General features: G+C 43.9%; 1 protein-coding gene across 1 annotated transcript; it reads right to left on the minus strand.

The window, feature by feature from the left end:
* Positions 1-1,061: 1,061 nt before the first annotated feature.
* LOC131243009 (inactive leucine-rich repeat receptor-like serine/threonine-protein kinase At1g60630) lies at positions 1,062-16,640 on the minus strand. The gene is made up of 3 exons (XM_058242055.1): positions 16,156-16,640; positions 14,481-16,109; positions 1,062-1,878 (listed from the first exon to the last, which is right to left on the minus strand). The coding sequence occupies exons 2-3, from the start codon at positions 15,781-15,783 to the stop codon at positions 1,193-1,195; spliced, it is 1,989 nt and encodes a 662-aa protein (XP_058098038.1). The 5' UTR covers positions 15,784-16,109; positions 16,156-16,640; the 3' UTR covers positions 1,062-1,192.
* Positions 16,641-17,134: the final 494 nt, after the last annotated feature.

Genomic DNA, 17,134 nt, shown 5'->3' on the forward strand with positions numbered 1-17,134 from the left:
ACATGTTTCAATAACGCAATAACAATACAGCCATAATGTAACTCCTAAAATTGCAAGTCCCTTTACGTGAATTACTTAAATGCCCTCAAGAAGTTAAAGAGATGATCGTTTTTGAAGGGCAATTATATACTTTACACATGCAGGAGAGCAAAAGGGATTAAAGTTGAATTAAATGAAACAATAAAGTGCAGTTAAATTAGTTAAACGTCCATGTTGGGTTGATGGGATGTCATTTTAGATGGACATCTTTTTAACAGAATATATATATAAAGCAATCTACTTTAAGGAGAGGCTGTTTTTTTAACTTTAAACTTTAAAGTGGCCTGTTAAAGGGCAGCAGGTTTCCAACCTTTTTATTTATTTATTTATTTATTATAAGAAGGTCTCCAGTCCAATCTGTTGGACCATAATTTATGGTCCACCAGCAAATAACTTCCAACCTTCCATGCGTGTGCTATGTCCAATACATTCAATTGGTTAACCTAATCATTGGGATTACCTTGTCTAAAAGATCAGCCACATCCACTCACCGAGTGGACCACATTTATGTTTTATTTTTTTCGATGGCTAAATATTGTTTCTACAGTGTGGCCCACCTAGTGAGTGGATGAGGCTGATTTTTTTATAAGGCAATCCTTATGGTGGGTCCAATATATTGGAAGGTTGGGTGAATGCATAAACACGATAGGTTGGAAGTTATTCACTGGGTGGACTGTAAATTATGGTCCAACCAGTTGGATTCGAAACCTCTCCCTCTCTTTTTAATGACATCCTTTGCTCCTCTATATTGTTTAATGCTTTAAAATCTCCATCAGTCCATACACCACCCACGTGCAAAATTCATGGCCACGTTCATAAGCTGCCTTCCAACGTATTCGATTAGGATTTGTTAAGAGTATGTAACCGTTGGAGCTAGGATCAAGTTCGGTAATCCAAACCATTGGTCTTACGTGATTCAGAGCTGATGTCAGCTGCCTCAAAAATCTTCAAGATCGGAAGATGGCAGACATCCATTCCCCCAAAAAACCATCAGATCCACCCAAAACCAAAGACCTCATCCCTCTAGAAAATAAACAATCAATACTCTAAATGAGCTAATAATCTGCTTTACCACCACTCTACAACGGCTTAGTTGAAGATTTCAAATTCAAAATAAAAATAAAAACAAAAACAAACTCCCCGCCTTTTTCACTCAATCCCTCTCTGTAAAATTCAAATGCTCTGACCCGGAATCCCTCGGCAGGCCCTGAACAGTATCCGACCATCTCCCCGGCGAGTGATCACTGCTATTTGATGACACCTGGGCCTCCGCCCTTGCCTCCCTTATCATCCTCAAAACGTCCTTCATTGCAGGCCTGTTCTCAGCTACAGGCACCACGCAAGCCATCGCCACGTTCAAGAGCGCTGCCAGTTTCTCCTCCGAGGCCTCATTCCCAGACGAGGGGTCCTCCCCGGACTCCGTCTCCTCCTCACGAACTGATCGAACCCAGCTTGGAATGTCCGCACCATGTTCTTGGACAAGGTCTTGAAAGGGCGTTTTCCCTGTGAGGAGTTCCAAGAGGATGACACCAAAGCTGTAGATATCGGACTGTTCGGTGAAGGACTTTCGTGGGTGTCGGCATTCAGGGGCTCGGTAGAAGAGGGAAGCAGCACCACCGCTGCTGTCTTCAAGGGAATCGGGCGAACGTAAAGGTGTGAGGCCATAGTCAGTGAGGCAGGATTCGAAGTCAGAACCTAAGAGAACATTGGAGGATTTTAGGTTGCCATGGACTATGCCGGCTGTCTGATGGAGGTAGAGTAGACCTGTCGCTAAATCCTCAGCGATTTTTAGACAGGACGTCCAGTGAAGTGGCTTCCCACCACCAGAAGGTCTTGATCCTATGAGATAAATTCAACAGTTAAAATGCATGAATTTTAAAATTGACCAAGCTATTGAAATACTTAACCCCAACACAAAATCACTATTCATAAGCAAATAAAATTAAAGAACCTCACTAATAGAGCTGTGCACGGGACCGCAAACTCGACTCGTCCTACTTGGTCAGACCCAACTTGAGCTGAATCGAGTGGGTGAATCGATCTAAACCGAGTAGACTTCGTCCAATCTGAACTAAAACGGAGTTGAGTTTGGGTCACCCAATAACTCGACTCGACTCAACCCAAAATCCGATTTGGTACTGACTCGACTCGATCCGAAACCCGACTCGTGTGTGTGTGTAATACCTGATTTGACATTCCAAATTTGAGATGCCGTGTAGCTGATGGAGAGGCTGCAATTCTGGCAGGTGCACTTGAATTCTGAGCTGTGATTTCAGTCTGCGGATACCCACCGCACCTGACCCGACTTGGTGCTAACTCTACCCAACTTGGTACTTGTGACCGGGTCAGACTAGGTCCAGGTTAGTCCAGGACCGACCTAGACTCGGATTGGGTCAGGCATGCTGGACTCAGTACCTAGTCAGGTTGAGTTCAGGCCGAGTCGGGTTAGCCCTAACTCAGTCCGACTCAAATCAATGCTTAGCTCTACTCGCTAATAATCTGAAAGACTACTCAAAAGATATCAGAACACTCAACTTGTGGGCTCCAAATAAGTTCTTATCACAAAACTTATTTTCCATGCATGGACACATCTGATCATAAACAATATATAGCGCAGGGAACCCAATTTTCCAGGCATAAACAGTTTTGATCACGAACCCTGTATAACACTAAAGAGTCCTGGGCATCATGATCCCTATTTGGATTGAAGCCTCAGCCCAAGCCCAATCGGGTTAGGTTGGGGTCGGGTTGACCCCAACCCAATCTCTTATCCAACCAAACCTAGAGTTCAGAGGGGTGGGCCAACCTGATTTAGGTTGACCTAACCAAAGCTGCACCCCTATTAAAATCAAACAGGTATATATAACAATCATATACACTACATAGACCAGCTATAAATGGACAGCTAGAAACAAAAATGAGCAAATTGTATTATGTTCGCTTCTATCGTTTCCTAAAACACAACGCGAATTTGATGTGGTGCCATCAAAGTGGTGACCCATGCTTAAAATCCCTTATCACAGTACAAGTGTGCCACGTGTAAAGATGTGAAGAGAAACCAATTTGTAGCACTTACTAGCATATAAAAAAGACTACAGATTTCATCAGTAGCAGAAGATGTATCACATACAGTGCATCTGCACGTAGCTAGTAAGTACTGATCTTTTCCTTTCAAATGAGAATGACAATTGGAATTGTATCTGTTCATGTGATATTCTAAAATCTCCCGCTTGAAAAAAAAAAAAAAAAACATTTTTGAACAGGCCTCCTTTGTAATACAACTACGTGGTATTGGCAAATTGTAAAAGCGATTTGTGCTGGAGATTTGTAGAGGTGATTTTTGCAAAGTGCCAATGGTGCACACGTGTGTTTGATCCAAGACACTCACCAGGCCACGTGCAACATGCGAGATCAAGAACACCCTTTCACTAATAAGTTTCATAAACGTGTACTTGGTCATATTTATTGCAACTGTCGATTTATATTGTATAATGTGCCTTATGACTGGATAATGTAGCAGGTCCATAAATAAAAGAGAAGATTATTGTCTTCTTCTTGACAATAGCCCTTATTAACGATGACGAAGCATTGCTTACAACATATGCATGGCCTTATATAAGCAAAGAAACTCTAGATCTTAATTTGACTCAAAGTAAGATATTTTTCAAAAAATAATAAAATTAACCAAAAATAGTAAAAGGAAAACTAATTTTACTAAAACTTGTAAACAAACCTTGGATGAGATCACAATTGGACTCTAAAAACTATATATATATAAGTAAAGACCCTGAAATGATTGAATTTGTGAAGCCTTTTGATGCTAACAAGCATTGTAGAGATTTAAGTATAGAGAGAGAGAGTGTGTGTGTGTGTGGAGGTGGCCCACCCATCAAGGAGATCTCAACCATCCATCTTAAGAAGATCCTAGCCTTCACTAAGGTGAGAGCACTCCCCCACTTTTTCCCTTCTTTGATTACTCGATCTTCCTTCTTTCTTTGATATAATATGGGATCCACAAATGATGGACCCCTGAGTGATGATCTTGAGCTCCGGACTAATCAACAGTGTAGATGATGAAAAAACCCAAATATAAGCTTAATCCCAAAACGTTAGTGGGACCCGCTAACCATGGGCCCTAATGTGATGCGTATAGCCATCTAGCTAGTTGGTAAGATCACAACGACCTATACGAGTGGGCCACACGAAAATCAGCTTGATCTAGTCCATGTGGGACCCACCGTGAGCCCACTATGTTGTGTATGTGAGATCCAAACTGTCCAAATGGTGGACCCCACTAGGGTGGCCAAACCCCATGTACACGTACACACACTGGGGTTTGGCATCCCCAGTGGGATCCACCATTTGGACTATATATATATATATATATATATATATATATATATATATATATATATACACACACACACACACACACACGGAAACGCTCACCTGCGAACCAGTTCGTACGTACTATGTACGAACTTTTTTGAGAACCCATCCTACGTGATGTGGATCCAAAATCTGAACCGTTCATGTGAAGCAGCACCTCGTGAAACCCCCGTGGCCCAAGTCTTACTTTGATCTAAAACTTTGATGGCCCATGAAAAATGAAAACATTTTCCTCCCTTGATTTGCATTTCTCTTTGCTATGGCCCAACAAAATTTTAGATCAGGGTGAAAATTTGTCATATGGGGTTTCATGGAATTCCGCATCACATAGACCGTTCAAATTAGACACCCATGACACGTGTGCAAAGGTGCGCACGTGCGTTGGTGCGCAGGGGAGCATGACTCTATATATATATATGCAACAACAGTTGTTGCATGCAGCAACCGCTGCTGCATTATCCAGCAACTACGGCTAACGGAAGGCCCCACCATGATGTATGTATTTCATCTGTGTTGACCGTTCATTTTCCAAAATCATTTTAGGAGATGAGCCCAAAATTGAAGCGAATCCAAATTTGAGATAGACCACACCCCACGAAATAGTGTTGATTAAAAACCTACCATTCAAACCTTCTAAGGGCCCACCATGAGTTTCTTTGCCATCCAACAGGTCACACGTGACCTGTTTGCTTTAGAAAAAGTTGGCACTTAATTAGGTTGTCTTTAGGGCTTTACACGAATTGAGTTAGATCAGTTAGCTCGCTCGACTCGGCTCAAAAAAGTCCAATTCGACTCAATTCGAAACTGAGTTTGAGCCGAGTCAAGCTGATTTTTTGAGCTCGAAAAAATTTCAAACCGAGTTCGAGCTCAACTCGGCTCGGATCGAACCTCAACTCAAATTGAACTCGGATCGAACCAGTTCGGTGACTCGGTCACTTTGATATTGATGTTGCCCATCAAGTGTTTGATGAAATGACTCAATGAAGTGTCGGCTGGTGACAAGAAAGGTATGTATATGAAACAAATACCCTTTTTTCTTGATTTTGATGTTGCCTACAAGGTGTTTGATGAAATACCTGTAAAACTGCTACTGCTGTTTTACATACAGTGAGAATTTAAAGGTGCAGTCCATGTGTTTGTGAAAATGTTGCACAGGCGAACTCGGCTCGATCTTGACTTAAACTTGGTTCGAACTGGCCCAAGCTGCTGACCAAACTGAGCTGAGTTGGCCAGTCAGGCTCGTGCACCGAGCCGAGACAAGTTCGAGTTGGGGTCAGTTGGTGGCCGAGCCGAGTCGAGCTATGCCAAGCTCTACTCGGTTCGACCTGTGTACACCTCTAGTTGTCTTTAATAAGGCAACTTTTCTCAAAAATTGCCCCCATTAGGAGGCCAATCTTCCCTTATTTTAGGAAGGAAAAAATTGAGCTATTTTTTTACTTTAAGAAAAATATTAGAAAGAATATTTTATAAATCATGTGTTTAGGTTAGTTCATCATGGCTTAAAGATAATAAAGAGCATTTAGCTTTATTTAATGATTTCTAGAAAATGTGAGGTGTCTACTTGTTTCTTAATTTAAGAAAAAGAGATATAATTTTTGTAACTTTTGAAAAAGGTGGTTAATTAAGTACTTTAATCAAGGATTTTATGGGCTAATAGTGGTGTTTAGTTGGCTTAATGATTTCTAGAAAATGTGGTTTGGTGGCATTATCCATGATGTCATTTTAATGATATAAACATCATATAAGTGGAAGGGGTGTAGGGCTTGAAAAATAGAGTATTTACACACACGCACACCCTAAGTTCTTTGCGTTGTACCGCCCCAACGGGTTAACGCATCGAAGCATGGAAGGTATCGTCACGCTTGTGGTGGCGGAGTAGTCGCTATGACATAGATTTCGAGTTCTTAGGGTTTGGGCCTCCCGGTGCACACCATGCGCACAATCAAGAACCCAACAGAGGTTTTGAATGACATGCAAAAGGGCACAAAGATGTTCATGCCTTACACATCTTATTGGAGGATGATTGTTCTACCTAGAGGTGGTACATGAGTCGAGCTTGGCATAGCTCGACTTGGCTCGGCCACTAGCTGACCCCAGCTTAAACTCGGCTTGGCTCAGTCCTTGAGCCTGTCTAGCCAGCTCGGCTTGGTTCGGTCAGCAGCTCGGGCCAATTCGAGCCGAGTCCAAGCCAAGATCAAGCCGAGTTTGCCTATGTAGCATTTTCACAAACACATGGACTACACCTTCAAATTCTCACTGTATGTAAAACAACAACAACGGTTTTACAAGTATTTCATCAAACACCTTGTAGGCAACATCAAAATCAAGAAAAAACGGTATTTGTTTGATGAAACATACCTTCCTTGCCACCAACTGACACTTCGTGGAGTCATTTCATCAAACACTTGGTGAGCAACATCAATATCAAAGGAACTGAGTCACCGAACTGGTTCGATCCGAGTTCGATTCGAGTTCAGTTCGATCCGAGTCGAGCCGGGGTCGGGCAAGCTCGAACTCGGTTCGAAATTTTTTCAAGCTTAAAAAATCAGCTTGACTCGGCTCGAACTGAGCTTTTTCGAGTCGAATCGAGCGAGCTAACCGAGCTAACTCGGTTCGTGTACGACCCTAGTTCTACCTCACCACTAGACTCATCACCATCATGTTAGGGTCTATAATATGGCATATGTGATGGACCTATTACCACAAATTGGCCAACCGTGAACCCCCTTCAATGATTATGGGCCGTTTATTGTCTTAGCTCTGAAGGCGCTCCATGGACTCGACAAACCAAGCAATAATCACGTGAATCTCCTGCATGCATTGCTAAGTTTCCTATTTGAAGGTTTCAAAGTTCATCTCAAATAATGCTTAATCCCCATAACACCACCCATAGGATTGTCACTACCTAATCCACCACCCGTAGGATTGTCACTACCTAATCCACCGTTGGACATCGTAATCCAAGGAAAGACCTCTCAATTGATGTAGGGCGTGCATGAATAAAAGAAAAGAGATCATTGTCCTCTTTTAAAGGATAGAAATCTCTTATATGAGAGAAAAACTGATATTATTGATGAAAAAGGTGTTGCTTATAATGTTATAACCAAAAGAAATCCTGGACTTAATTTGACTCGAAACAAAACACTTTCTCGAAATAGTAAAAATTACCAAAAATAGTAAAAAGAATAGTAATCTTACTAAAACTAATGAATAATCTGTAAATAACTAAAACAAAGACTCTAAACCACAACTAAAATCTTAAAACTTTAAAAATAAAGAAAATGAAACTCTCTAAAAATGAGAAGTTTCAACTAAAAACCCTAATTTGAACCTAAAACTATTGAATTTTGCAAAGCCATTTATGGGCCAACCAACCTTTGGTGGTTGGCCTAGCAAAGAGCTCAGCGATAGCTTTTCAACAGTATTATATGTTGGAAATGGATTCTGTCACAATGTTACGACAGTAGGAGGCTATAGTATATATTTATGCCCTTTTTGCCCAAGGCCCTTTCAGCTTAAATTTTTGCGATCCTAGCCATTCATTGATTGAAACGTCCTCTACCTATTCCTTACATCAATGGGCCTATATGATTTTTAGGCTAGGGAAAATTTGCAGTATAGCCCACCTGACAAACGGCTGGATCTCACGTAGGCGTCCATGTTCGCAAATGTGCCCATGGAATTAATAAAAGAAGTGGAAAGATTTGATGATGGGAAGTGGGCAAAATGCCAAACAAAGGAAATGATGTTGCTTCCAGCAGTGACTAGTCGAACGTTTGGACAACAAACATTTGAAAATCAGGATTTCGTGGGATCCATGCCCACCCACCACATAAGCTTTAATTAGCTTGTAGCTCTGCATGGGAACTCCCGCAAAAATTAAAGTCTCGAGTCGTTGATTATGTCTGATTTCTGTACTCAACCACATGCCATTGCTTGCGCGGCGGGCACGGGCCACTGAATCATGGTTATTTGAAAATCTATATTTTCAAAAAAGTGTCTTCTCCGAACATAACCTAGAAGATTCTTTTACGAAAAGAAAAGTGGGAATATTAGGAAGAGATGGCGTTTTAGGTTGCATAAGGTCTGTTAATTCCACAAGCGTGGGAGCTGTGTCCATCCGCACGCACGCACTCACCCCAATATGGAACACACGTGCAATATCCATTTGACTGAAGTTTCGTTCCTCAGGTGGGCCACAACGCACAAAGTAAACTGACTGTCCAGGCGTATTGTTGTAGCCGTCCATTTTGTTTCGTAAGCTGTGGCCCCACACGAAACTTAAATTTTTAGGCTAGGAGATCTAAAAGCAACGCAGCACATGGGGATGGAAAGATATGATCAAGCACGTGTTCCATATTGAGAAATGTGCCCACGTGTGGATGGGCAGTGCTCTCTCACGCGCGGAGGAGTTAGAGCATGCGAGATATAAGACCCATCATGCAATAGAGTAAGATTTACTTTTGATGTGCATGGAAAACAACGACGAGAAAATGACAAATGAGGAACTACTTTCTACGGATGTTGGCGTGTATTGGCAATGCCTGACTGGAGACTGGTTGAAAAAGCAAAAGATTTGCTGAGGTGGTTCTCTGTTTGCTGCTTCATCTATTGAAATGAAAATTCGAGAAAGCAAATGTCTATAGTTGAAACGCATCCCCATTATTAGATGACAAGATTTAAAAAGCTATACGTCAGCGTATGGTAGACAGATAATAATCCAAGTATCGAGCTTACTTGATTACCAAATGAAAGGGTGCGTTTGGATGCACGATCTGATGAATTCCAGTTATTACTAGTTGACATAAAAATGTGGGCCATAAGATTTGGAGTGTGTTCGGGCTTTCGGTTTGTAAATGGGGGGCCCACTGTTCAGTGATCCAAGCCGTTGGTATGATGGACCACAGCACCATCTCTCTCAAGATTTGAAGATCCTAGTTATAGAATATTTGTTCTCTTACTTGAATGTGACTTATAAGTCATTTCTTTGTGCTGGAAATATACACAACGGGGCCCACAACACCAAAGGATCCGATCACCCACGCACGGAATTATTTCAAAATATCTCTATCCTTTTTGTTAGTTGTATAATACTCTCCCTCTAATTTCGTTAGTGGGCCACAATGGGATACAATAGCGCTCACCGACCAAACACTAGGCTACAGTGGACTGACGGAGAAACAACTACAGACACACGGGAGAGATGACGTGGTGGTTCTCAAATGGAAGAATCTAGGGAAAGACAGCATTACAAATACAACGACCAAAACTACATGGTTAGGATGCTCTCCAACCACGGGATGCACCATTTCGATGGTCAGGATTGGAAATACAAGTGTGCCACGGTACCATGGGTGAGTTGGCACCACACATTCGAGATTTGGACATTTTAGCCATTGCATAGAAAGCTGCCCGGGCTATTCAGCGAAAAACTACGCCCATGCCATTTGAAACTCACAAGCTTTTCTAATCAAGGGCCCACCGACCAAAATAATCATTCTAATCAAGGCTATACCAAGTCCTTTTCTGTTCTAACCGTGGGCCTAACAGATCCCACATGGCTAAAGCAGTCGTTGCAACGAGTCGGGTTAGGAAGTGGATTCCCTGGTAGCAGGCGATGTGGGGTCCACCATTATGTATGTGTTTTATATCTGCGCCGTTGATTTGTTTTGCTAGGTCATTTTAGGGCATGAGCTCAAATATATGAAGCAGATAGGAAGCTCAAAGTGGACCATATCATTGGAAAAAATGGGGATAATGACACCCATCGTTGAAAACTTCTTATGACCCAGCTAGATATTTATTCCCCATCCAACCTTTCTCATAAGGTCACGCAGACCTAGATGAAGGTAAAACACAAATTTGGGTTTCATCCAAAAACTTTCGTGGCTCTCCAAAAGTTTTTAATGCGGTGTTCAATCAGTTTTTTCCAGCGTGGTGCACTAGAGCTTTAGATCTGCCCAAAAATGAGCTGGCGAAGTTGATTCATCGCATGGATAAAATAAATACATCACGTTGGGCTTGAGAGCTCTGCCAGCTGTGATATCCGTGGTGATACGCTTTCAGTCGGGTCTTAAGCTGTCAGAGTCAGTCCCATCCCTACCCGTTAAAATCGAATGGGTAGAGTCTTGGGAGAATCGCGTTAGTTGGACGGCCGTGTCAACTCGACGGATTGCCAGCATAGCTTACGCTACCTAGGGATGCATACCGAGCCGAGCCGAGTCGAGTCGAGGTAGGCTAAGCTTGGCTTGACTCGTTCATGCTAGCTATACTCGGGTTCAAGTTCCAGCTCACCCTTGAGCTCAACCTTAAAGCTTGGCCTATGCATCAAAGTTTTTGAGTCAAGTTCGAGTCGAGCTAGTGGTTCGAGTCGAGTCAAGTTTACCTCAGTAGGGTAAGAGAAAGAAAAAGAGAGAATGGGCCGGGCAAACTCAAGTAGATTGTTTTAATAAAAATAATTTTAAGTTTTAACTTCTTTTTTTTAAACTTATATATATATAATTAAAATATATTACTCAAGCCGAGTCGAGCTTCGATCAAGATGAGTTCAAGTCGAGTCGAGTCAAAATACACTATGATTGAACTTGGCTTGAACTCAACTCGAGCTTTAGTATACAAGCTCCACTCGCCTTGAGTCAGCCTTTCAAGCCCAAGTAGGGTTTTTTAATAAAAACAATTTTAAGTTTTAATTTTTTTTAAAAAACTTTTATATATATATATATATATATATATATATATATATATATATATAATATTATTAAAATATATTACTCGAGTTGAGTCGAGCTTCGATCCAGACAAGTTCGAGTCAAGCTGAGTTAAAATACACTATGGTTGAACTTGGCTTGAACTTAACTCGAGCTTTAGTAAACAAGCTCCACTCACCTTGAGTCAGCCTTTCAAGCCGAGTCAATTCGAGTCGAGCCGAGTCAAGCCAAGCAAGCTTTTTGAGCTAACTTGACTCGTGTACAGCCCTAATACTGACCCACTTTTGACCTTTAAAGAGTAAATGGTGGGTAGATCGGTGGTTAAGCTCTTGGCCACCGACTGGTGGGTGTCGTGGTTCTTACGGAACATGTGTCCAAGAGATGCAAGAAATTTATGTCCTACAGGCTACAGTGATCATGCCCTGAAAAAATCAAGGTAATAAGCTTATCACGTGAGCCCCCACACGAACATTGAACTTGGACCGTTGGACTTTTTTTCTGTTTTTCTCACTCGAGTTTTGACCTGCTGATCAGTGGATCCTCATTACTTTGGTCCCTATATTCAATGGATGGCTCAGATCTCTAGTACTAACATGTGTTCCCGTTCCCTCGTTGAATCACATCCCTGTTAAATTGCAAGTATGATAATGACTGGACGGACGCGAATTTCCTACAACCCTACAGAGTTCTGCAGGGACTAGCACAATATCCGTGTCACAATCAATCCATCCATCAGTTTCTTCCGCTCATTTCCGGGCATGAGGGTGAATATCCAAAACTAAAGTGGGCCACCGTGATGTCTACATGCCCAAACTAATGGACAAAAGAAGGAAGGACTCAATGGTGAGAATTCAATCCACTGCTTGACGTGGTTTTGGCCTGCATAGAGTTTTGTCTCACGAGTCAGGCCGTATACCTCAGTTCACGTCTGGCAACCGATGCACGGAGGGAATATCAACCAGACACTAGGTGGGCTCCACGGACTTTGGGTAAGACGGGCTTCTCAGTCACATGGTGGTAGGAAATTCGCGCCGACGATTGGACGGTTGGTGCGCGTCACAAGGACCGTCACGGATAGAGGGAAAGTAGCACGCAGTCCCATCTCACTAATAAACAAACGCCGATGAGAGGTGCGGATCGTTCCAGCGATTTACGGTGGTCCCTACTATCCGGGCCGTTCAAGCTTGAGGCACATTCCACGTGTACGTTTTGGGAGGGCCCACCGTCGCAAATTGTGACGCCGTACTGAATTTCCGTGTGGGTTCGTCAACAAAACAATCCCGCACCCTGACACCGATAAGTGTTAGGTGGCCCACCATAATAAAATTAAAAAAAAAAAGCCGCAGTCCCACATGTGACATCCGTCAGATCAGGACCCAATGGTGGTTAGATCAACGCACACCGAGGTTCGGTATACCCGACCCACACCAAAAATCAAATGATAAAAGATAATAAATGCGGGGAAGCGGATTGGCTGGGGTACCAGCTCAGCTGGTGTATCGACGTTAGCTAGTTCTGTGGGTCTGATCACGAGGTATGTGTTATATCCAAACCGTCCATCCATTTCGCGAGCTCGTTTTAATGCTTGAGACAAAAAAAAAAAAAAAAAAAGACGGATCTAACTATCAACTGGACCACACTGCAAAAACCAGTAGGAGATTTAACTGTCTACCGAACGTCTACCGTTGAAATCCTTTTTGGCCACAGAAGTTTTGGATCAATATGAAATTTGTTTTCCTCTTCATTCAGTTATTTTTGACCCTCTGAACAGATTGGATGTAAAATAAACGTTATGGTGGGCCCTACAAATTGTTTAACGGTGAAAATCATTATCTCCGTTCTATTTATGGTGTGGTCCAGGTGATCTTTGGATATTATTCATTTTTTGGATTATGCTCTAAAATGATCTCTAAAAATAGATGAACGGTGTAGATATAATAAATACATCACTGTGGGCCCATGTAACTTTGATCTCCTTTGAACCGTTCGTACAACCCAGGAAGCGTCGGTGCTCGTTTTCGCACGACACGTACCTACGGCAGCTATATAGCTGGTGTGTGGTATACCAGCCAATCCGCTTCCTAAATGACGGACGCGGATTGCGTCCTACCCCCGCCCGGACAGGGCTCTGTAGGCCCGAAGTGATGTAAGTGTTTTATCCACGCCATTCATCGCTTTCCTCGGATCATTTTAAGGTACGAAACAAAAAATGAAGCAGATCCACGGATCCAGTAGACCACATCAAAGGAAGCTGCAGTGATAATGACTCTCACCGATGAAACCTTTCTAAGGGCCACCACGATGCTTTTTTAACCATCCAACTTATTAATAATGTCATTCGGACGTGGATGAAGTGAAAACACAAATTTCAGCTTGATCCTAAACTTCTCCAGCTCCCAGGAAGTTTTTAACGGTGGAAGTTAATCCAAAGTGGTCCACTTAAGCACTCGACCTTCCTTATTTTTTTTCTCTCATACATTAAAATTACGGACGCAAGCCGCGGATTGCGTCTAAACCGCCCCTCTCTAGCCCCGAGCGGGCAGTTCTGTGGGTGGGCTCACCGTGATACATCTATATATCCACGCCGTTCATCCTTTCTCTCACGTCATTTTAAGGTATGTCCACAAAAATATGGCAGATCCATTGCTCAAGTAGACCACACCAAATAATAAGCTTGCAAGCACTTGAGCATTGGATGTGCCTCATTTTTGTGCACATTCCTTAAAAGAATATGAAAGAAGTATGAATGGCGTAGATAAACTGATACATCACGGTGGGCCCGTCCACAGAACTGCCCGTTCGTGGCTAGAGACGGGCGGGGTTAGGACGCAATCCGCGTCCATGAATGAGGTGCGGCCAGAGTTACCGGTGCCTAAGGTCATGGTGGGACCGCGCAGATGTAGGCCCACTTAATGTACGCAGTCCATCCGACCGGTCCATCAGATGCACAACCTCATGTCATTCGCGAGTCCAAAAATCAGCTCGGTCTACGACTAAGGTAAGCAACAGCGAAAGGAAGGAACAGGATGGAAGGGAGAGTCCACAATTTTTTTCTCTTTGGAGCCTACCTGAGTTGCAAAACAGTCTAATTTTTCACCCGACACTTAATCCAAGATGGATGAAGAATGTAAACAACAGGTTGGGCGTCCTCTCCATCTTGTTCCCTGCTCTGTGGGCCACCTGATTCACAGATCGGCCCAGATTTTTTGGAATGGGATAACAAGAGGTGAAGCACCAGATGGACGGGTGGGATTTCGTGAACGCATCACGTGGGCCCCACATTTGCCTGGTCTCACCGGTGCTCGCCCTCCAACAAATTAATAAACAAAAGAACAAAGAACTTACCGTGTATGAGCGAGAACAAGCTGCCGTTGGGGAAGTAATCGTACACCAGCAGCCGCTCCTCCTTGGCTTGAAAATACGCCCGCACGGGCACCAAATTAGGGTGGCGCAACCTCCCCAACACCTCCATCTGCCTTCGGAACTCCTCCAGCCAAGGATAGCTCGAGTCCTTCAGCCTCTTCACCGTCACTATGAAACCCGACTCCATCACTGCCTTGTACGTACTCCCCATAGTCCCGCGGCCTAGCGTCTCCGCCGAAGCCTTCAGCAAGTCCTCCAACGTGTACAACTGCTCCGCACCACCGCAGAAAATCAAGCTCCCCAGCCCCTCTCCTTCCCAAGCAAACCCCCCCTTCCCTCCCACATTATTACCATCCGTGCCACCCGACGGCCCTTCTCCTACCAATACTCCTTCTGCCTTTGCAACCCTCACTTCCCTGTCACGTGACCCCCTGCAGCAGATCCTCCACAGCACCACCAAACATATGAGAAGAAGGAAAAATCCAGCAATGCTCGCTGCAACAACTATTGCAAGCTTCTTCTTGTTCTTCTTCCGCTGTGGGTGATTTCTGTTTTCCGTTGTGGGCAATGGTGCCGGGTTTGGAGATGGCGGAGAAGAGACGTTGCGATCAGTGCAGGGCTTTTTTATCTGTTCGCCGCAGAGATTCAGATTGTTCAAGAAAGAAGATGAATTGAATCGTATGAGCGCAGGCGTCGCCGGAATCTCGCCCGAAAGCCTATTGCCAGACACATTGAAGTATCTCAGGCTCGTCTGATTCAACGCAGGGATGCTGCCAGTTAGGCGGTTGTCCTGCAATTGAAGAACGTACAGCCGACGGACCCTGATCAGAGACGCCGGGATCTCACCTGATACCTGGTTTCCTGATAGAACGATGACTTTCAGCCGGTGTAGACTGGAGATCGAGCTTGGGAATCCGCCGGAGAGCCGGTTGTCGTTGAGGAAGAGGGATTTTAGATTGATGAGGCCGGACAGGTTAGGGATTGAACCGGAGATCGAATTCCCTTTGAAGCTGAGGACGCGGAGCTGATCAAGCTCGTTCAAGCTCTTCTCCTCTAAGCTACCGTTTAAGTTCAAGTACTCGAGAACGAGCTTCGTAACCCTCCCTTTCAAGCATTCCTTGATACCTTGCCATCCGCAGGCGTCGGATCCTCGCCACGGGAGCGACCCGGACGGATCGATCGATGATTTCAGGCGTAGAAGAGCTTCAGCGTCGCCTGATTTTGCAGATGGGATGAGAACGAGTAGAATGAAAATCAACAAGTAGAAAAAATACCTTAAATCCATCGGTTTCTACAGGCCACGAATCGGGAATTAGGAATCTTGTTTTCTCTTTGTATCAATCGATTTTGCATATGAAACCTTCCGATCTAGCAATGCTCCCCTCCGACACCGTCGATCTTCTTCATCTTCTCTGTTTCCCAATCGATCTACAGAGGTAAACCACATCGCTACCGCACGATGAGGAAAACAGGAAATCGACGAACCTAGGTCGCTTTCGCCGCCCGCATCAGATCTTCACCTCATTTTTCCTCCTGCAGAAAAGCCCTAGATCTCTGGCATTATCAATAAATGCTCTCTCTCTCTCTCTCTCTCTCTCTCTCTCTCTCTCTCTCTCTCTCTCTCTCTCTCTCTCTCTCTCTCTCTCTCTCTCTCAACGATCTTAAAACGGAGAGACAACAGCAGCCTCCTTCACGTGAACTGAAAACAGAGATCGCAGAGAAGAGGATTTCTTTTTTTTTACTGTGAATATTCTAATCAGCAGGGTTTAGAAAATCCCAGTTTTCTCATTTCCTTGGTTTGCTCACATCTATCAGCCGTTTGGGAATCTTTAAAGCCCTTAAAAAGCATGGGATCCTATACATTTTCAGATTGGCGTGAGAAAACCGATGCAGGAACTGCGAGAAAGACAAAAGACGCTAATCAGAACTGCTAATCTCTGATTATCAGATAACAGACAGAAAATCAGCAGCTACTTCTCCCTTTTCTCACCGAAATCAGCAGCGGAGCTCCACCAGTTCTCGTGCTTCGATTTTTCAAAGAAGCTGAAGAATTCAAGTCCGAAACCGTAATGACTAGGAAGAGAGAAATGGAAACGAGAGGCGAGGAGAGGAGGGAAGAGGGCATGTGCTACCCCTCTCAGGAAACCAATGACTGCATTCAAAGCTCGACTGTCAAGCGGTTTTAATAAGACCTGTCCAATCCCTGGGGGCCACAAGGACACGTGGCAGTTAAAATAGGACGGAAAGCGTGTCGGTTTTGCATGGGTTAAAGTTCACATTCCGTGATTTTGTGGCCACTCGATTTGCCAGCTGTCAGACGAGTTTATGGTTGGATTTGCACGGAGAAAGCTGTAATTTACCAGGGATTCGACACTGTCGAGAGCCCGGTTTTACTGGTCGGGAGTCAAGCTCAGGTATTTTCCACTCCGATTGTCCTCGGCCTCTTGATCTCGATTACCGGCTATCATCATTGAGGCCAAATAGGCTGGGGCCCACTGCATTAAGTTGCGGATGCCGCTATAATGAGCATAGTGCGCAATGCGCGCTGGTGACTGTCCGCTAGCACGTACTCTTTTTGAGGACGAAAAGGGTCGTGATTCAGTGATGGGGGCGGAACGTAGGACAAGGATCCGTAC

The sequence above is a fragment of the Magnolia sinica genome, chromosome 4 (assembly GCF_029962835.1).
Source record: "Magnolia sinica isolate HGM2019 chromosome 4, MsV1, whole genome shotgun sequence".
Lineage (NCBI taxonomy): Eukaryota > Viridiplantae > Streptophyta > Magnoliopsida > Magnoliales > Magnoliaceae > Magnolia > Magnolia sinica.